General features: G+C 39.7%; 1 protein-coding gene across 1 annotated transcript; it reads left to right on the top strand.

Annotated features, from left to right (window-relative positions):
- Positions 1 to 811: 811 nt before the first annotated feature.
- On the top strand, positions 812 to 20,320 carry CLEC5A (C-type lectin domain containing 5A). The gene is made up of 7 exons (XM_023184868.1): positions 812 to 1,061; positions 1,556 to 1,654; positions 2,469 to 2,528; positions 3,900 to 3,968; positions 11,858 to 11,994; positions 15,885 to 15,991; positions 17,477 to 20,320. The coding sequence occupies exons 2-7, from the start codon at positions 1,576 to 1,578 to the stop codon at positions 17,589 to 17,591; spliced, it is 567 nt and encodes a 188-aa protein (XP_023040636.1). The 5' UTR covers positions 812 to 1,061; positions 1,556 to 1,575; the 3' UTR covers positions 17,592 to 20,320.
- The last annotated feature ends 1,071 nt before the right edge of the window (positions 20,321 to 21,391 follow it).

The following is a 21,391-nucleotide window of genomic DNA, read 5'->3' as shown; positions in this document are numbered from 1 at the left end:
ATAGTGTTAGCTTAATCTTGAGCGGATAGATTACAAAACAATTTGTACAATATGTTCCTGTTGTTCTATGTGAACCAGTGATTTTCTGTCTATCTATCTATCTATCTATCTATCTATCTATCTATCTATCTATCTATCCATCCCTCTTTCTATCTGCCTACTCATTTAGAAAGGATACACCCTGAGGTGCTAGCAACGACTATAACTAAATGTACAAGGTTATAAATGTTTTTCTTTTTTCTCAATTTTCCTTTTTAATATTTTCCAGCCACTTTTTTTTTTTTGTCATGAGTACATGTAGCTTTCATAGCAGGGAAAATAAAAGCAAATTTTCAAATTTAATATGCAATTTAAAACTCCTTGATAATAGGACTTGAGTATTGTTCACCCTAGCCCACTGCTGTATCCAGCATAGTGCCATGCTCAAGAAACACTTCTGGAAGGTAAGCAGGTGATGCCAGAGAGGAGTCCATGATAAAGGGGACTGAGCAGAGCTGCAGCAAATGGAGCAAATGGAACAGCAAGGACCTACTCATTAATATTAGTGTCTTCAACTGGATTTCTTTTCTTAACATTTTTAACTTGACATAATTTCAGACTTGCAGAAATGTTGTAAGGAAAGTACAAATAACTTCCAGCTACCTTTTATCCAGGTTCAACATTTGTTAAAACTTTACTACATTTCTCTCCCCACTGTATTTCAAGGAGATTTAGACACAGAGGAAGGGTGAGTCTGTGTTGACGTATTTTGTTCTCCAAATTGTCCTTAAAATGTTCCTCTGTATTAGAACTCCCCTAGCAGGAACTCTGTTCTTGCCACCACTAGGACTACAGACTCTCTTCCCTTCTTTGCCCCGCCTGCTCCCTTTGCCAAGAACACTGAACAGGAAGAAGTATTTCGCGGGGATGCCACGAAGGCAGAGACTGTGAAGAAGGAAGAACATTGCTTGGGCAGAAGGAGCATATTCTCAGGAGACGGGGCCCCTGCCTGCCACACCAAGCATTGGGCCACCAGGAAGACCCCCATCTGCAATCCAGCCTAGCCTTCCAGGGAGAAAGAGGTGAGTCTGTCTGTCTGTCCTGGCTGCATGGACTGTTGAGCAATGCCAAGACCTTCAGGGATGCCTGTCCTATCTGTCTCCTACCCCTGGTATTTGGAAGATTGAGGCTTCTGATAACTTAAGTCAGTATGGTGAAGGCTACAAACTAAGGTCCTTGGGAAGAAGGGTCATTTCAAGGATAAGGGTTCTTGAAATACAGGAGAGGATTTAATTATTAGACAGAATTTAGGAGGCCACAAATAGGGCAAGGCTGAGGCCCAGAGTAGGGAATGAGTGAAGGAGAGGCAGCATGCCAAGTTCCAAGGCTCCAATCAATACCTGTTTCTTTCTGTGTTCTGGGCCCATGCTGGGTCACCTCCTGGTACCTATCAATGTCATGCCTGTCTTCCAAGTCTGTCTTGCTTTGGGTGCTTTGAGCGAGAGGCTGGAATACGTCCCGGTGAAAAGCAGCCTTATTCCCAAATGCTGATGCTGCCGTGCTCTAATCTTCACAGGCCCCTGCAGCTCCTTCACCATGAACTGGCACATGATCATCTCTGGGCTTATTGTGGTGGTGCTTAAAGTTGTCGGAATGACTTTCTTTCTACTTTATTGTGAGTATTTGGGCAACCTCTTGCCCTAACCTCCACGTTGTTTGGCTCATTGACTCTTCTCTTAGAAGGCAAGGTTGTGTATACAGGTTTCATACCCAAGTCTTTCCATCTGAGACTAACTGGCCCAATCTGAGGTCAATTGGCAATGCCTTTCTCACTCCCCAGCACACACAGTGGGCCAGGCTCCTTGGTCTACCTTGGAGATATAGAACTTAACAGTCTCTGATGGTTAGACCCCCATGCAAAGCTTCTGCTAGTGGAGTATTAGTTGGGTGATCTCAGCTGAAGTACTTGGCAGTGCTTGTTATTGTTGCCAAAATCTAAAAATACAGCTCCAGTTCAACCCAATGATAAGGCCGTGGTGAGAGCTGAATTATAATGTAACAGGATTTAACTGAGAAATAAATTTCTCTCTGTGTACATATAAATTAATTCATCCAAATGCCTAGTAAAAGAAGCCTCCTAGGAAAGGATTTTACTGCAATCAGAAACTAGAATCTTCTCCAGCCCCAGAAGCCAGTAGGGAAAATAAATGAGGAAGGAAATGTGAGTAGGAGGCAGTAGTTAGCTAAGAGGTGTCTTCCCCATGATGCAATCTGAAGGTGCAATTCCTGTCATGTCAGACAGCAGGAAAGAAATAGGAATAAGTGAACGTAGTCACAAAACCACATTTACGCATCTTCACTGAGTCAGAGAGTTCAGTATTTTCCACTAATAGTCACAGTACCCTAGCACCCCCTGTGCTGATACGTGTTTGCCATATTCATCGTGCAGTCACATTTGGGGCTGAGCCAACAGCTGTTTTTCTTTTCAGTTCCACAGATTTTTAACAAAAGTAACAATGGTTTCACCACCACCAGGAGCTATGGAACAGGTAATCTGCATGGTGGTAAATCTTCTCCCCGTCCTCCCGCTATTTCTATGCTGAATTTCTAGAGACCTTCCACACAGCCTCCTTTCCCAAGAAATTCTTTTGTACAATGGTCCATAAAGATCTTCTAATTAATTCCCCTTCTTTTACATATGAGAAAACCAAGAGCAGACTGAGGGAAATTTCTGATCCTCAAGTTTCCTCCTGGATACAGGGATGATTTATATCTAGTCATTGTAATAGAATGTGAAAGTGTTTAATAGCCAGGAGCTATGGGAGATAGAGAGACGAGTGGGGCATGGTTCTCCTGTCCCTGTTAAACCAGCTTCCTCCTGAAGCCCTTCCCAACAACATCCTCTCACTTCCTGTTAAGACACCTATTACTACTGACATTGCTAGGAGAAAGACCACTTCTCATTTATCTTAGTATCAACAGAGGCAACCCAATACAGTGAGCGGTATGGAAAAAATTCCCATAAAATACTTATGGAGTCCTTAAGTTATAATCTCAAAGTAGTTTTGATGAAAACCAGGCTATTACATCTTAGAGTCTATAAACTAAATAAAAAATGAATGCCAATTTGTTTCATTAAGATAAATGTAAGTAGCCAATTTGATGTCGGAGTAAAATGGTCTTCAACCACAATGGACAAAAAAACTGGCGCCCCGATGAGATGTCTGACCAGCCTCTGAAGTCACTGCAGCTGCCTGCTCAGACAGTCACTGTTCCCAGGAAAATGAGGCCCCTATATGGATTTCTAGAAATGAATGGACCCTTCCCTGCTTATAGAAAATCTCCCTAAAGTTCACTTGCTTCCTTGTCTGCTAATATCCCCTTGGTCCTAAAATTTTGTTCCAATTAGCCTCAACCCTTAGAGCTAATACAGTGCTAATGAGAAAAGGGTCCTAGAGCTGCCAAGGATTATGAATTTTCCTATTGAATCTGGGACACCAGAAATAGAAAGAACAGCAAAGGTGCTGTGTGGAGTCTGGGGGAGAAGTACTCCAAATAGTCCTTTGGAGAAAACACTGTCAAAGGTTTATACAAGATAGGAGTGTGAGAGTTTCTCTCTGATACTAAATTCCTCCATTACTTTTCCTTTCTTCTGTTCTTTTTCTCCGGATTTGATGCCTACCGCTACAGCAAAAAAAAGGAGACATGAAATAGGATTTGGGTGTCGAGCATGACAAATAATGGCAGTAGTTAGATGGAAGGCTCAAAGAAAGAAATTGTCTGAAACGTTCTAGCTCAGAGTTGCCAAGAGCTTCTAGTCATCTCCATGATTCAGATAGTCACACAGCCCATACTCTGATGTTTCTGTTTCTGTGTTGTATTTGTCATACCATAACCTTCAGGTTTTCTTTTCACTTAAGTCTCACAGATTTTTGGGAGCAGTTCCCCAAGTCCCAATGGCTTCATTCCCACAAGAAGCTATGGAACAGGTAAAGTGCAAGGTTACAACCTACTCTCCATCCCCTAGGTTCTCATGCACTGAATTCTTAGAGACTTCTCCCATTGTCATTATTCTTATGGAATTTTTTTTCTCAAAGGAACCATAAAGACCTTCCAGTTCATTCTCTTTACATACATTATTTTGGCTTTTTAAAAATTTTCTGAGTACATAGTAGGTATATATATTTATAGGTTACACGATATATATTGATAAAGGCATGCAATATGTAACAATTAGATCAGGGTAAATGGAGTATCCATCACCTCAAGCATTTATCTTTTGTATTACAAATAATCCAATTATACTCTTAGTTATGTTTAAATCTGCAATTAAACTATGTTTGACTATAGTCACCCTGTTGTGCCAGCAAATACTAGGTCTTATTTAGTCTTTCTATTTTTTAGTACCCATTAACAAGTCCCACTTCTCCCCCATACCTCCCCACCAACTACCCTTTCCAGCCTCTGGTAACCATCCTTCCACGCTCTATCTCCATGAGTTCAATTGTTTCAAATTTTAGCTCCTGCAAATAAGTGAAAACATGTGAAGTTTGTCTTTCTCTGCCTGGCTTATTTCATGTAACATAATGACCTCCAGTTCCATTCATGTTGCAAATGACAGGATCTGATTTTTTTATGCACAAGTAATACTCCATTGTGTATAGGTACCACATTTCTTTATCCATCCATCTGTTGATGGACACATAGGTTGGCTATTGTGAATAGTGTTGCGATAAAAACGGGAGTGCAGATGTCTCTTCAATATACTGATTTCCTTTCTTTTGGGCCTGTACTTAGGAGTGGAATTGCTGGGCCATGTGGTAGCTCTATTTACAGTTTTTTGAGGAATTCCAAACTCTTCTCCATAGGTGGACTAGTTTACATTCCCACCAACAGTGTATGAGGCTCCCTTTTCTCCAAATCCTTTCCAGTATTGGTATTGCCAGCCTTCTGGATAAAAGCCATTTTCACTGGGTTGAAATGATATGGTAGTTTTGATTTGAAATTCTATAATGAGGAATGGTGTTGAGCACCTTTTTATATATTTATTTACCATTTGTACTACTTCTTTAGAGAAATGTCTATTCAGATCTTTTGCCCATTTTTTAACTTGATTATTAGATTTTTTAATTTTTCCTATACAGTTGTTTGGGCTCCTTACATATTCTGCTTATTAATCCCTTGTCAAATGGGTACTTTTCAAACATTTTCTTCCATTCTGTGGGTTGTCTCTTCACTTCGTTGATTGTTTCCTTTGCTGGGCAGAAGCTTTTTTAACTTCATATGATCTCATTTTTTTGTATTTCCTTTGGTTGCCTGTGCTTGTGGGGTATTACTCAAGAAATCTTTGCTCACTTCAATGTCCTACAGAGTTTCCAGAAGGTTTTCTTGTATTTTCATAGCTTGAGATTTTAGATTTCAGTCTTTAATCCATTTTGATTTAGTTTTTGTATATGTCAAGAGATAAGGGTCTCATTTTATTCTTCTGCGTATGAATATCCAGTTTTCCCAGCACCATTGTCAACAATGAGTTTACTGTAGATGTATAGAATTATTTATGAGTTCTCTCTTCTGTTCTGGTCTATATGTCTGTTGTTATGTCAGTACCATGACATTTTGGTAACTAAAGCTCTGTAGTGTAATTTGAAATCAGGTAATGTGATTCCTCCAGTTTTGTTATTTTTTTGCTTAGGATAGCTTTGGATAGTCTGGGTCTTCTGTGGTTCCATGTACATTTTAGGATCATTTTTTCTATTTATGTGAATAATGTCATTGGTTTATTGACAAAGATTGCATTAAATCTGTAGATTGCTTTGAGTAGAGTGGACATTTTAGCAATATTGATTCTTCCAATCCACAAACATGGAATATTTTTCCTTTTTTTTTTTTTTTTTTTTGGTGTCCTTGTCAATTTCTTTCATCCATGTTTTATAGTTTTCATTGTATAGAACTTTCACTTCTTTGGTTAAATTAATTCCTAGGTATTTTATTTTATTTGTAGCTATTATAAATGGGGTTAGTCTCTTAATTTCTTTTCAGAGTGTTCACTGTTGGCATGTAGAAATGCTACTAATTTTTGTCTGTTGATTTTGTATCCTGGAGCTTTACTGAATTTGTTTATCAGTTCTAATAGTTTTTTGGTGGAATCTTTAGGTTTTTACAAATATAAGGTCATATCATCTGCAAACAAGGATAATTTGTCTTCATCCTTTCCAATTTGGATGCCCTTTATCTCTTTCTCTTGTCTGACTGCTCTAGCCAAGCCTTCCAGTACTATGTAGAAAAAGAGTGATGAAAGGGTGTGCAGCCTTGCCATGTTCCAGATCTTACAGGAAAGGCTTTCATTTTTTCCCCATTCAATATATGCCGGCTGTAGGTCTGTCATATATGGCTTTTATTTTGTTGAGGGATGCTCCTTCGATACCCTGCTTTTTGAGAGTTTTAATCATGAAGGGATGTTGACTTTTATCAAATAATTTCTCACCATCAATTGAAATGGTCTTATGGTTTTTGTCCTTCATTCTGTTGGTATAATGTATTACACTGATTAATTTGCATATATTGAACCACCCTTGCATCCCTGGGATAAATCTCACTTGGTCATGATGAATGATCTTTTTAATATGTTGTTGAATTCAGCTTGCTAGTATTTTGTTGAGTGTTTTGCACCAATATTGATTGGTATATTTGCCTGTAGTTTCATTTTTTGATGTGCCTTAATCTGTTTTTGGTATCAGGGTAATGTAAGCTTCATAGAATATATTTGGAAGTATTCCCTCTTTCTCTATTTTTCAGAACAGTTTGAGTAGTATTGGTATTAGCTCTTCTTTAAATACTTGGTATAATTCAGCAGTGAAGCCATTGGATCCTGGGCTTTTCTTTACTGGGAGAATTTTTATCATGGCTTTCATCTCATCACTTGTTATTGATCTGTTCAGGTTTTGGATTTCTTTGTGGTTTAATCTTGATAGGTTGTACGTGTCTAGGAATTTGCCCATTTCTTCTAGACTTTATGATTTATTGGCATATAGTTGCTCACAGTAGTCACTAATGATCCTTTGAATTTCTGTGCCATCCATTATAATGTCTCTAATGTCTCCTTTTTCATCTCTGATTTTATTAATTTGGGTCGTCTCTGTATTTTTTTTTTTTTTTTTTTTTTTTTGGTCTGGCTAAAGATTTATTGATTTTATTTATCTTTTCAAAAAGCCAAATTTCTTTGCATTGATGTTTTGTATTGTTTTCATTTCAATTTATTTCTGCTTTGAACTTTATTTTTTTTTTGTTCTACTAATTTTGGGTTTAATTTGTGCTTGCTTTTTTAGTTCTTTAAGATTTGTCATCAGATGTTTTGTTTGAAGTTTTTCCTTTTTTTTTCTTTTTTTGGATGTAGGCACTTATAGGTGTAAACTTCCATCTTAATATCCTATAGGTTTCAGTATGCTGTGTTTTCATTATCATTTGTTTCAAGAAATTTTTCAATTCCCTTCTTAATTTTTTTATTGACTTATTGGTCATCCAGGAGCATATTGTTTAATTTCCGTGTATTTGTACAGTTTCCAAGTTTTCTCTTATTATTGACTTCTATTTAATTCCATTGTGGTCAGAGAAGATGCTTAATATCATTTCCATTTTTTGAATGTTTTAAGGCTTGTTTTGTTACGTAACATATGGTCTATCCTTGAGAATGATCCATGGGCTAAAGAAAAGAATGTGTATTCTGTAGCTGATGAATAGAATGTTCTATAAACATCTATTATGTTCATTTGGTCTATAGTATAGATTAAGTCCAATGTTACTTTATTGATTTTCCATCTGAAAGATCAGTCCAATGCTGAAAGCGGAATGTTAAACTCTCCAGCTATTGTTGTATTGGAGGCTATCTATTTCTTTAGCTCTAATAATATTTGCCTTACATATCTGGGTGTGCCAGTATTGGGTGCATATATATTTACAATTGTTATATCCTCTTGCTCAATTGATCCCTTTGTCATTATATAGTGACCTTCTTTGTCTCTTCTTACAGTTTTTGTCTCAAAATCTATTTTGTCTGATATAAGTATAGCTACTGTTGCTCTTTTTTGGTTTCCATTGGGATGAAATGTCTCTTTTTATGCCTTCATTTTCAGTCTGTATGTATCTTTATAGGTGGAGTGGAGTATGTTTCTTGTGGAAAATAGATCATTAGGTCTTGTTTTTTCATCCATTCAGCCACTCTACATACTTTGATTGGAAAGTTTAATCCATTTATATTCAATATTATTATTAATAAGTAAGCACTTACTTCTGCCATTTTGTTATTTGCTTTCTGGTTGTTTTTTGGTCTTCTTTTCCTTCTTTCTTTCCTTCCTGTCTTCCTTTTAGTGAAGGTGATTTTCTCTGTTGGTATGATTTAATTTCCTGCGTTTTGTTTTTCATATATCTACTGTATATTTTTTTATTCAAGGTTACTATGAGGCTTGCAAATACTATCTTATAAGCCATTATTGTAAGCTGATAACAACTTAACTCTGCTTACATAAACAAACAAGTAAAAAAAGAAAACTAATAAAGACTCTACATTTTAACTTTGTCTCTCACTTTTTAACTTTTTGTTGTTTCCATTTATAACTTTGTTTTTACTGTCTATGTCTTGAAAAGTTGTTGCAGTTATCATTTTTGTTGGTTCATCTTTTAGTCTTTCTACTTAAGAGTACTTTACATACCACAGTTACACTGTTATGATTATTGTGTTTTAACATGTACCTACTATAATCAGTGAATTTCATATATTCAGATGATTTCTTATTGCTCATTAATGTCCTTTACTTTCAGATTAAAGAGCTATTTTTAGCATTTCTTATAGGATTGGTGTGCTGTTAATTAAATCCCTCAGCTTTTATCTGTCTGGGAAAGTATTTCTCCTTCATGTTTGAAGGATATTTTCATCAGATATGGTATTCTAGGGTAAAGGGTTTTTTCCTTCAGCAACTTAAATATGCCATGCATATTAAATCTCCTGGCCTGTAAGATTTCCACTTGGGGGACATCCCAAGCCTAGTAACAATGTGGGTCTGCTACCAGATACATTGGAGCTCCATTGTACATTATTTGTTTCTTTTCTCTTGCTGGTTTTAGGATCTTTTCACTATCCTTGACCTTTGGGAGTTTGATTATTAAGTGCTTCTTTGGGTTAAATCTACTTGGTGTTCTATAACCTTCTTGCACTTGGATATTGATATCCTTCTCTAGGTTTGGGAAGTTCTCTGTTATTATCCCTTTGAATAAACTTTCTACCCCTATCTATTTCTCTACTTCCTCTTTAAGGCCAGTAACTCTTACATTTGCCCTTTTGAGGCAATTTTTTAGACCTTATGAATGTGTTTCATTGTTTCTTATTCTTTTTTCTTTTGTCTCCTTTGACATCTGTGACCCCTCTGGTTCTGTTATTACAATATTCTGATGTATTCCTCAGTACGCGAATTTCATTTTTTAACTCCAGAATTTCTGCTTGATCCTTTTTAATTATTTCAATCTCTTAGTTTATCTGATAGAATTCTAAATTTCTTCTCTGTGTTATCTTGAATTTATTTGAGTTTCCTCAACACAGCTATTTTGGATTCTCTGTCTAACAGGTCACATATTTCTGTTTCTCCAGGATTGGTCCCTGGTGTCTTATTTACCTCAATTGGTGAGGTCATGTTTTTCTGAATGGTCTTGATATTTGTAGATGTTCATCAGTGTCTGGGCATAGAAGAGAGGTATTTATTGTAGCTTTCACGATCTGGGTTTGTTTATATCCGTCCTTTTTGGGAAGGCTTTCCAGTATTCAAAAGGACTTGGGTGTTGTGACCTAAACTCTATCTGCATGGGGGACATCCCAAGCCCAGTAACGCTGTGGGTCTTGCAGACTCGTACAGGTACCCACCTGCTTGGTCTTGGATAAGATCTGAAAGATTTATCTGGATTACCAGACAGAGACTCTTGTTCTTTCTCCTTACTTTTTCCCAAACAGAATCTCTTTCTCTGTGCTGAGCTGCCCAGAGCTGGGAGTGGGGTGACACAAGCATCCCTGTGACCACCAGCACTGGGACTGCATTGGGTCAGACCTGAAGCCAGCACAGCACTGAGTCTCACTCAAGGCCCACTATAACCACTACCTGGGTACTGTTTATGTTTTGTCAAGATCCTACAGCTCTATAATCAGCATATGGTGAAGCTATATGCTGTGACCTTCCCTTCAGGGCAGTGAGTTCCACCAGGCCTTAAATAGGTCCAGAGATGCTGTCTTAGAACCAAGGACTGGAGTCAAAAACCTTATAAATCTACCTGGTGTTCTATCCTCCTGTGGCTGAGCCAAAACTCCAATCATGAGACATAGTTCTTTCCACTCTTCCCTCCCCTTTCCGCAGGCAGTGGAGCTTCACCCTATGACCACTACCATCACAGGCCCATAGGGTCACTGCCAGAATACCACTGATTTTTGTTTAAGGTACAAGGGCTCTTTGGTCAGCTTGTCACAAATGCTGCCAGGCCTAGAAACCCACCCTTTATGTCTGTGGGCTTCTATCTGGTCCAGGGCAGGTCCAGAGATGCTATTCAAGAGTCAAGGCCTGGAATCTTGGACCCCAAGAGCTGACCTTTACTTCTCTGTGGCCAAGCTGTTACATAAGGTGCAAGCCAAAGCCCCCTTTACTTTTCTCTCTTCTTTTCTCTAGCAGAAGAATGTGCTGGGTTTCATTTGAAGCCCGAGACATCTCAGTCTCACCCAAGGCCCATAACATGCTACCTAGGGATTGCTGCTTATTATTCAGGGGCCAAGAATTCTTTCATCAGCAGGTGAGGGGTCCTGTCAGAACTGTGTACTTATCTTCAAGACAGAGGATTCACTTTTGGCCCAGGGTATGTCCAGGTGTATCTACAAATGTCTTTCAGGAACTAGAGTTTGGAATGGGGACCTCACGACTCTTGACTAGTGCCCTATTCTACTGTGGCTTGCATCCAAGATGCAAGACAAAGTGCTCTTTACTCTTCCCTCTCCTCTTCTCAAGCAGAAAGGAAGGGTCTCTTCTGGAGCTGCAAGTTGTGCTCCCTGGGGTTGGGAGAGCAATGACAGAAGCATTCCCTTGGTCACCGTGGCTGGTATCTCAGTAGGTGCCCTCTAATTCCACTGGCTCAAAGCCCAGCTCAGCACAAGGACTTGCCTAGGAGTTGCAGTCCTTGTGGCCTAGAATACCTTTCAAGTTTATTTAGGGCCCCAAAGCCATTCAGCTCACAGTGGGCAAGGCTTACCAGAACTCAAGTTTCAACCACTGGGTGGGTTATTCCCCTCTGGCTAGCACTCATCTAAATGCTTCCTCCATGGGTGGGCATCAGCTGAGTTCGGTCCATTTTGCCCTCCACTGTGAGAGGGCAACACTGAGTCCAATGTAAAGTCTCACAATCCCTGCACACTCCCTCTCCCATGCACACAGACTTCACCATGCCATGCTGTCACTGCAGCAGGGATAGGGCAGGGGTGGTGTCAGCAATTCAAGACTGTCTTTCCTACCCTCTGCAGTGCCTCTTTCAGCTACCCAGGAACTGCGTGTTCATCTGATTTTTTGTTCTCATATATGTGTATGTGCTTTTTTATGTGTAGATAGTTGTCAAATTTGGTGTTCCTGTAGGGGGATGACTAATGGAAACTTCTATTCAACCATTGTGCTCTTCTCCTTATTCTCCTTAGATTATTGTCAGGGAACCAGACTAGACTGGGTGGAGTTTCTTCCTGGATGGAGAATAATTTTTACCAATATAATCATTAAAACAAAAATATGTATCGCTGTTTCATGACTTAATTCCAGGATTTATACCCCAAACCAGTAAACTCATACTCTCCTTTCTTGGACCTCTTCAGTCTGCCCCAAAGACTGGGAATTTTATCAAGAAAGATGTTTTCTCTTACCTACTTCTGAATCATCTTGGAATGAAAGCAGGGACTTTTGCAAAAGAAAAGGATCCACATTGGCAATTGTCAACACACCAGAGAAACTGGTGAGGACACTGGAATGGTACAGTAAAGCCACACACTCTACACAGCCTCAGTGGGTGGAATGGGGTGGAAATTTGGGGAAGCGGGGATGGGATTGAGTGAGGAATGGAGAGGTGGCTGGCTGAAAAACTGAAGCTATTTGTTCTGGACTGGGGGTTAGGAGACTCTTAGTAGCAGTGAAGCAGCATGTTTTTCAGTTTCATTTAACCACAGAAATTCACACCTTGTGGTTTTTTCTACAGGGCGCAGTAATGAGCTGATATCCTGGGGAAGGGCCAAGATATTTAAAGTGAAGCAAATGACCAAATGAGATGATGTGTGTAAAAGTTGTTTAACAACTAAAAGAATACCTCATAGATGTGATGTCAATATACCATCCCAGTCTGCATAGTAAACAAGGAAGACGTGAATTGACAAAATTAGTAATGTGAAAAACTGAGAATCAGGTCATAGAACTGAATCTGCAGTAGATGATCATGATAATAATCATGAAGATGCATTACTATCCACATTTTATAACTGGCAACTAGGGCACAGAAAAGTAATTTGCCCAAGGTCAAATAACAAAACACAGAATTGAATTCAGATCTCTCTGACTCCAAAACCCATATTCTAATCTGTGCCTCATACACTATACTCTTGCTTCTCTCACTTCTATCCCTTTATTCCTCCTCTAAAAAGTCCTCCTGTGATTTAGAAGAACTTGTAAGATGATCTCCTTTCTGAATCTTGGTAATAGATGACCAAGGGATCTGGATGCTACAAACCCTCTAGGGCTAAGTACCCAGGTAGCAAGGGAAAATGTCCTAAGGTAGAAAAACAAAAGCAAGACAGGGGAATGAAAAGAGGAAAGGAGGGAAGGCAAAGGGAAGAAGCAAGTGTGACAAGTCTGCCATACCCATTAAGTTTTGTGGATCCCAATTTGCATCCTTGGTGATGAAAAAGGTCATCATGGCCAGCCTGGCCAACATGGTGAAACCATGTCTCTACTAAACATTAGCCAGGTGAGGTGGTGCACACCTGAAATCCCAGCTACTTAAGTGGCTGAGGCACAAGAATTGCTTGAACCCAGGAGGCAGAGGCTGCAGTGAGCCATGATTGTGCCACTACACTCCAGCCTGGGCAACAGAGCAACGCTCTGTCTTGAAAAAAAAAAAGGAAAAGAAGAAGACAAAGGTCATCATGCCAATGGTTTGCTGGTGACTCTCAAGTCTGTATCTCCAGCTCATCCTTCTCCTCCAAACAGGTATACCAAATTCCACTTTGATGTTTCAAGAGTTCCACAAACTCACTATGTTCAAAACTGAGTCAATTATATTTGACCCCACTGCTACTCCTTTTACATTCCAAATACTGGTGAGTACTCACGTCACCCAAGATTGAAGGCTAAAAGTTTTCTGGGACTTTACCTTATCTTTTCCTCCTCAATTATTTGTTAACTAAGTCCTTTTCTCTCTATGCCCACAACAAATAGTTCAGTTCTTACCTGGATTTCTTCAGAATTCTTCTAATCCATCTCCTTGCCTCCTGTTTTGCACTCTTTCTAGCCATCCTCCTCAGAACTGACATCATAATACCTCTAAGGCTCTAAACTGTGCCATTTTCCAAATTAAAATGGGTTAAACTCAAGTTCTCCTAGCATGGCATATGTTAGGTTCATGACCACACCAAATGTCACACTCTCGGTCAGGTTCCAGCCCATGCTCAGGTCCTGCCTGGGTGGCAGACAGCTGAAAGAACACTCGGGGGGACATAAGCAGGTGAAACGTAGTTTTATTCAGCAATTCTTTCATCAGCAGCTTTCTCACACTGTCTGTCTGGCTGCTTAATCCAGCCGCTCCCATGCACAGCTGCGCAGCCAGCTCTCTCTTGTATTTAGGGTCAGCAGCTTAACTCTTTCTCCCTCTGGACATCAGTGCATGCTGAGCTGTGTCCTAGCTCCCCTCTGTCCATCTGCAAGATGGACAGCCTTGGTTCGCTCTCTCTTTCTCTGGGCACCAACGCCTGTACCATGTCAAGACACACTGAGCCGAGCCAAGCTGCGTGCACAACATCGGCAGGTCAATTGTACCTTTTTCAAACAACAGTGGCTCTCAGCTAAGCATGAGCTTACACAAACAGGTTATATAGCAAGTATATATATACTCCCTAAACTCACTGAGTCACTTTGGCCCGGATGTCTGCCTCGTTCTACTCCTCGACCAAAGCACATCCATGTACCTTACCTCGTATCAGGCCTTGCACAGTGTCGCCTCTGCCTTCTCTCCAGCCTTGTCTCTCGAACCACCTCCCTGCCACCTCTGCACTAACTATACTGAGCATCTTGCAGTTCCTCAAATGCTCCAGGCTGCTTCCCCGCCTGCCTATAATCCATGCTGTCTTCCAGAAGTCCATACTCTCCCCAACAGTTTGTCTGACAAACTTAGCTTAAAATTCATCTCAGGTATCACCTCATCTATCATTCTAGAAAAACTTCAGATCTATGTAGAATGATTGCCTCCTCCTTTCTGCCTCTTCCAGATCTAGTACATAATTCCCTAGGACTACACCTGAGATACCTCATTATGCTAGTTAAGTTGGTTGTCTTTCCTCATTAAACCTGTGGTTCTTCAAACAGACTCTCACTCTGGAATCAGTGGTTCAAAGACCACTGACTTTTTTAAAATGGTGATAAAATCTATGTACCTCCTCCCAGAAACATTACATAAGCAAAATATTTTTCATAATATTCCAGTGGTTTCATAGTTTTCCTGGGAAACCATCCATGGCTTCCAGCGTGAGAGTTTAGCATTAAGGATTCTGGTTTTAGACTATGGGTCAGAAAACTTTTTTTAAAAAGGGTCAGATAATACACATTTTAAGCTTTTCAGGGCATTGGTCTCTGCTGTTGTAACTTGAAAGCAGCCATAGATAATATGTAAACAATGGGCATGGGTGCATTCCAATAAAACATTTACCAAAACAGGATGAAGTCTGGATTTGGCCCACTGGCTGTAGTTTGCCAACCCTCTTGATCGTAATTTCTTTGAGGAGAAATAGATTTGCTTCCATATCCTCCACCTAACACGATGCATGGCACATAATAGACATTCAAAAGATGTTTGGTAAATGAGAACATTCAGTAATTAATTAAAAAGTAATGAAATAAGATATTTCAGAAAAGGAGAACATTGAAAAGGGAGAAACTAAGGAAATAGCCATGGGGATGGAAAGAATAAGACTTGGATACCCACTGATTATGGGAGATATAGGAAACACTTTTGGCTGAAATGATTTGTAACTTATCAATTAAATACAGAACAAAAATGTCTAGGGCAAGTGTCAAATTAGCAAATATTCAACAAGCAAGTGCTTATTTCTTCTTGGATTACACTTCTAAAAGCAATATACTTTTAAACCTCACTGTTTTCCTTTCCTAAGTATTCAATAAATAGAAACACATTTTGTTAACACTTGATTCAGCCTTACTTAGCATACAAAATTTCTGGCAACAAAAACAATCCAATGGATAGAAGCATGACATATTTTTCTTTAAATGACACTATTTTCGATTGTATAGTACCCCTTCCCCTTCATTCTCACAGTGTGGTCCCTGGACAGAAACATCAGTATCACTTGGGCATTTTGTAGAAAAGTAAATTATTGGTTCCCTTCACTAGACCTACTTAACCAGGAGCCCAGCAATCTGTTTTAACAAGACCTCAGGCTTTCCGGATTCCCTGTGAAGCCTGACAACTTCTTTAGGGTTGGTGGTGAGTCCCAGCTATAGCCGGTCTCAGGGTTCCCTACCAGCCTTCCTTATTCCCAGGATCAGATACAATCATGGGCACATTGGCTCAAGAGAGGCATCATTAAAAGAGTCACTGTTGAAATTTTTTTTTTTAATTTCTAGAAGTTTCTTCAGGACATAGCTGATACAGAGAAGTATTTTATTGGCTTAATTTATAACCGTGAAGAGAAAAGATGGCGTTGGATCAACAACTCTGTGTTCAATGGCAAGTACGTGAACATCCCACAGTTTCCTGGGGATCTTGGTTTGCTTCAAAAGACCAAATCTGAGATTGGTGGGTTCACTCTGGAATAGCTCAAACGCTGACACTTGACTCTATTCTGCTCTTCTCCTTTCTTCCAACCCATCTATTCCCTGAGAGACATTTTAATAAACTTTTTCTTATGAAAGAGATCAAACTTTCATAAGGAGAGAGAAGAGTATTCATATAGCAAATTATTTTATTCAAATCAGGATCCAAACAAATCCACACACATAGCACTCATTTGATGTATCTCGTAGCTCTCTATAGATGCTAGTTTGTATAGCACTGAGCATTTCTGACTGATCAAAAAAGCTTAGTTTCTTGACTTCAAACAGACTAGATATGAGTCTAGACTGGATGCTAGCTATCTCAAGGAGACACGGTCAGTTTTATGGAGGCAACCCAGTTGGTATAGAGATGAGATCTGTTTCTATAACACCTAGCATTTCTGACTGATCAAAAGGGCTTCATCTTTTAACCCACAGATCACATTTTATTACAAAGTACCTACAAGTTTCCCCAGATGTGGAATTATTTATTTATCTAAATAAAGGTTATTAAAAGCAACTTGTCTATGCCTCAAAGCTATGAACTTCTGACCCCCAAGAGCTGTCTCCTGTGAATTGTTCCATGGAGATTAGGATTGGTGAGAACACCAATAATTTTCCCAGTGTTTATACGAAAGTAGTGATTCAAACAGAGGTCAAGTCAGTCCCCCAGCCTGTAACTGGGCTTCCCTACAGAGAGGAGGAAATTGATATTTATTCAGTGTCTTTTAATGCCAGCACTATGCTAAACACTTTGCATATGTTGTTTCCTGAAATACTCCCCATGATGCTACATGAAAAGCTTTTATCACTCCCCATTTCACAGACAGTTGAACTGAGGACAAGCAAAACTTAGAAATGTGTTAAATATCATACAGCTAGTCCAAAACACATGACATTTCTCTGAAACCAGAGTCTTTTCAGTCAGACTGAAACAGACTGAATGACAAAAAAAGAGGTGGGAGAGCCAACAAATACCTCCAAGTTTTTCTGAAGCCAGTATGGTCTGGAAAGGGATGCACAACCTCTCTCCTTTTCCTTCCTGTCCTCCCACTGTGAACACGTGTACTATCCTAAACAGTACTTTTGTAAGATGAGACAGCCCATGAGATGCTTCTAACCAAATGCCACAGTGAGTGAGTTAGTCCAAGACTGTGAATCCTTACAAGCTCGCAGAAGAGCTGACAGGAAAGGGTCGGTTTACAGCTGCGTTTGTGGAGCTGGATTAGGAGAGGGATCTGAGCCAAATGGAGACCTGTGTGGGCCTGGTAGTCTGCTGCCCCTCCAGGTAAAATTCCTGCAAGACTCTCCCTCTGGAATCAGGAAGAGCCTGGGCTACAATGATGGGCCATTACCATGCTTTGTTTTTTGTTTGTTTTGTTTTGTTTTGTTTTCTCATTTAGTGTTACCAATCAGAATCAGAATTTCAACTGTGCGACCATTGGCCTAACAAAGACATTTGATGCTGCATCATGTGACATCAGGTACCGCAGGATCTGTGAGAAGGATGCCAAATGATCACAGTTCCCTGTGACAAGAACCATACTTGCAACTCTTTTTGAACTCACACAGGTCTTCTGGCCAGTGATTCTTTTACTTACCTATCTGTCTACCAGCAGCGGTCCTTGCCCATTTGAGAAACTGAGCTTCTTTCTTCTGCACTGGGGGACCGGATGCTAGCCATCTCCAGGAGACAGGATCGGTCTTATGGAAACAACTCAGTTGGTATAGAGATGAGGTCTGCTTCTGTAGTACTGAGCATTTCCGACTGATCAAAAGGGCCTAGCCTGTTGACAGGGTTTGTTTTATTTTAACCTCAGAGTATCTACCATACTACCAGGGAGCAACTGTAGAGTGAGCAATTATAAACATTATTTAGGGATTATCATGGTGGAAGAGGGATAAACGTAGCTCCTGTGACCTCATCTCTGTTCTCAAGGGAACCCCATTCATATGCCCCTCCTAACTCCACAAGCTGGGGTAGCAGAGGCTCTCCTCAGTCTGAACGAAGGCTGGGCCTTGGGGAGGGCTCCTAGTGCTGAGCTTGGAGCAGCACGGACAGCAGCATTGTTTATGGGAATGGAGAGACGTCTGGGCAGGATAGGAACCTTCTTGGAGACGCCTTTGAAGAAAACCAGACAGCCAAGGGAACAAAACACACTAGATTTCTGTTCTTTAGCAAAACCCTGAAGAGACACTTAAGCTAAAAATTCCCTTGTCATATTTCTGAAACTCCATTATAACATATGTAACTCCTTTGTAACCAAAATTTAGGTAAGCAGGCTTCCTTTGCTCTGAAGGTTTTGAGTACTTGACTGTATTTGTTGAGTATATTTTTAAAATTTTGGATGGTCTCTTAGGCAACAATAATCACAATATATTCGTCCCTTCAGTTCTAGAGAGAACCTGATATCAGACACAGCCTACTGACCCAAGGAGCCTGGCACTGGTTGGCATCACATTGATCTAGAACAGGTCCAGCTGATGAAGCAATAGAAAAAGAGGAGGGCTGCTCAGGGAAACATTGGCTGGGGGCAAGGAATAAGCACATAGTAGAAAGGGGACATCAGGGTCAAATGGAAATCACCTGAGACAGGAAACAGAGCGTTCATTTGGCCATACTGGAAGAAAGGCAAGAAAGGGGGAGAAAAGTCTTGGCGTACCCTGGCTGTTCTCTGCATTCACAAGACATCAGCTGTTTACCCTGCTTGGTGCATGAGAAAGAGAAAAGAGATGCCTTGTGTGTTTTGAGTAAGAATAAGTAAACCATAAGGAAGACCATGTATAAAACTGATGGAAATAATAGTCGCCTAAGTACAATGCGTACCATTTTGTGTCTAATAACAATGTACCACTGTAATGACTGTACATATCATTATATGCAAACCAAACAAGATGTTGTAAATCATATTTTTTATTACAACACTAAGTTCTGTTTCTGCATTTCTAGGTTTCATCATTTTGGGCTCCTTAGCATGGCCATTTACAATTTTTAAAAATGAGATAACACATCAGGTGTCTGAACTTGCTTAAAGAGAATCACCAGAAGTAATTTGTGTTTGAGATGGGGTAGAAATTGGAATTATATTAGTAGCCTGTGGAGATACAAGTTCTCTGACTGTGTTGGCAAAGAATAAGTGCTACCGTTGAGAAAGGAAGTAAGGCTGAGTCTAGGTGGAGAGAAAAATCAACAGAATTCTAGCCAAAGGCAAGCCCCAGAACTCAGACAACAGAAAGGAAATCCTAATCCTTGTTTTGAGAAGAGAGAACTATAGTTGCTTCAATTCCTGTTTCATGACAGAATAACTGCAAACTTTTAAGATCAGGAAATTTAGACATCTAGTGATTTCTTTAGTAGACAGTTTAAATTTCCCCCAAGATTAGGAGACACTTCTGTGCAGGTTCTAAAAGGAGCCCAGTGGCCTGGGTTGGGAGTGGGGAGTAGATAGGGAAAATGTGGGCTTTGGTTTAAGTTTATCATTGGGAGAGTTCCTGGATCCTTGCAAGCTTAGATAAATGTGATCTTTATTAGATAGCAGTGGCATGCTTTAAAAAAAAAAAGGCAATGAAATTTGAATTTGAGTTTTGACTTTGCTTCTAATATGCTGTGTGAATCAGTACAGTTTTCTTACCCTTTCTTGGTCTTAGTTTCCTTATTGATAAAATGGGGTAGTAATACCTATCTCAAAAAAGTATTGCACATATTAAATAACATTCCTCTATGTATCTCAATGGCATTAGACATTAGGAGAAGCATTTTGTGGAGGATTTGAAGTTGAGATCTTCATCCAAGAAGTAGCTTTTCAATTTGCTAGAAGCTTAATGTAGGCAAGCCACTTAATTTTCCAGAACTTGTTAACTCATTTATAATATGCGAATAAAAATTTGCCCAAGTCAGAGAAGGGTGCCTCAAAAATGTTGTGGCCAAGCCACATGGAGATCAAAGGCACACTGTTCATGACTTCAAATGTGGGCCCAGCCTAGGTCAGCCAACCCCCATACAACCCTTAGACTCATGAACAAATCCACCTGAGATCAGCAGAGCCACCCCAGATCAGCAGAAACTCTAAGCATGAAAATAAAAGCTTATACCACCGGAGTTTTCTGGTTATATCTCATATAGCAAAATCTAACTGATGCAATCTCCACCTGGCCTTCATCCTTCTCCCTTTATTGTCCTTTCATGTGTTGTTCATCCAGCAATCAGGATGATCTTGTTAAAACATTAAACAGATTCTGTTACTCTTCTTCAGCCCCCTGTGATGGTTTTCCAATGTGCTTCCGAAAAGAGCAAACATCTTTAAAAGGCTCACTGTGGCGATTCCTTAAGGATCTAAAACTAGAAATGCCATTTGACCCAGCAATCCCAATACTGGGTATATACCCAAAGGATTATAAATCATTCTACTATAAAGACACATGCACACGTATGTTTATTGTGGCACTATTCACAACAGCAAAGACTTGGAACCAACCCAGATGTCCATCAGTGATAGACTGGATTAAGAAAATGTAGCACATATACACCATGGAATACTATGCATCCATAAAAAAGGATGAGTTCACGCCCTTTGTAGGGACATGGATGAAGCTGGAAACCATCATTCTTAGCAAGCTATTGCAAAGACAGAAAACCAACCACCACATGTTCTCACTCACAGGTGGAAATTGAACAATGAGAACATTTGGATACACGACAGAGAACATCACACACCAGGGCCTGTCATGGGGTGTGGGGAGGGAGGAGGGATAGCATTAGGAAAAATAACTAATATAAATGACGAGTTAATGGGTGCAGCACACCAACATGGCACATGTTGTGCACATGTACCCTAGAACATAAAGTATAAGAAAAAAAGAAAAAAACAGTAAAATAATAATATCTTTTGCATACCTGGGGAAAAAAAAAGGCTCACAAGGCTCTACATGGTCTGCATTCCAGTTACCACTCTGACTGCAATTGCTTTCTCCTTTGCACACTCCATTTCAGCATCTTTGCTATGCCTTCCCTAGGATCTCCCACTTATTACTCACTATGCCTGGAATGTTCTTTAACAGGTTTCCAAATGTATCACCACCTTACCTCTCTCAATCTTACCTCTCTCAATCCTTCCCTGGAAACCTTATTTGAAATTTCAACACTCCCGCAAGAGATATTCCCTTTTTTCACTTTTCTTCACAATACTTCTTCACCATCTAATATACTATTTTCAATAGCTTTATTGAAATATAATTCACATTCCATAAAATTAACTCATTGAAAATGTACAGTTCAATGGTGTTTGGAATATTCATAGATATTTACAGCCATCATCTCA

The sequence above is a fragment of the Piliocolobus tephrosceles genome, chromosome 8 (genome assembly GCF_002776525.5).
Source record: "Piliocolobus tephrosceles isolate RC106 chromosome 8, ASM277652v3, whole genome shotgun sequence".
Lineage (NCBI taxonomy): Eukaryota > Metazoa > Chordata > Mammalia > Primates > Cercopithecidae > Piliocolobus > Piliocolobus tephrosceles.
Note: the sequence above shows the minus strand (reverse complement) of the source record. Positions and strands in the feature narration are given on the sequence as shown.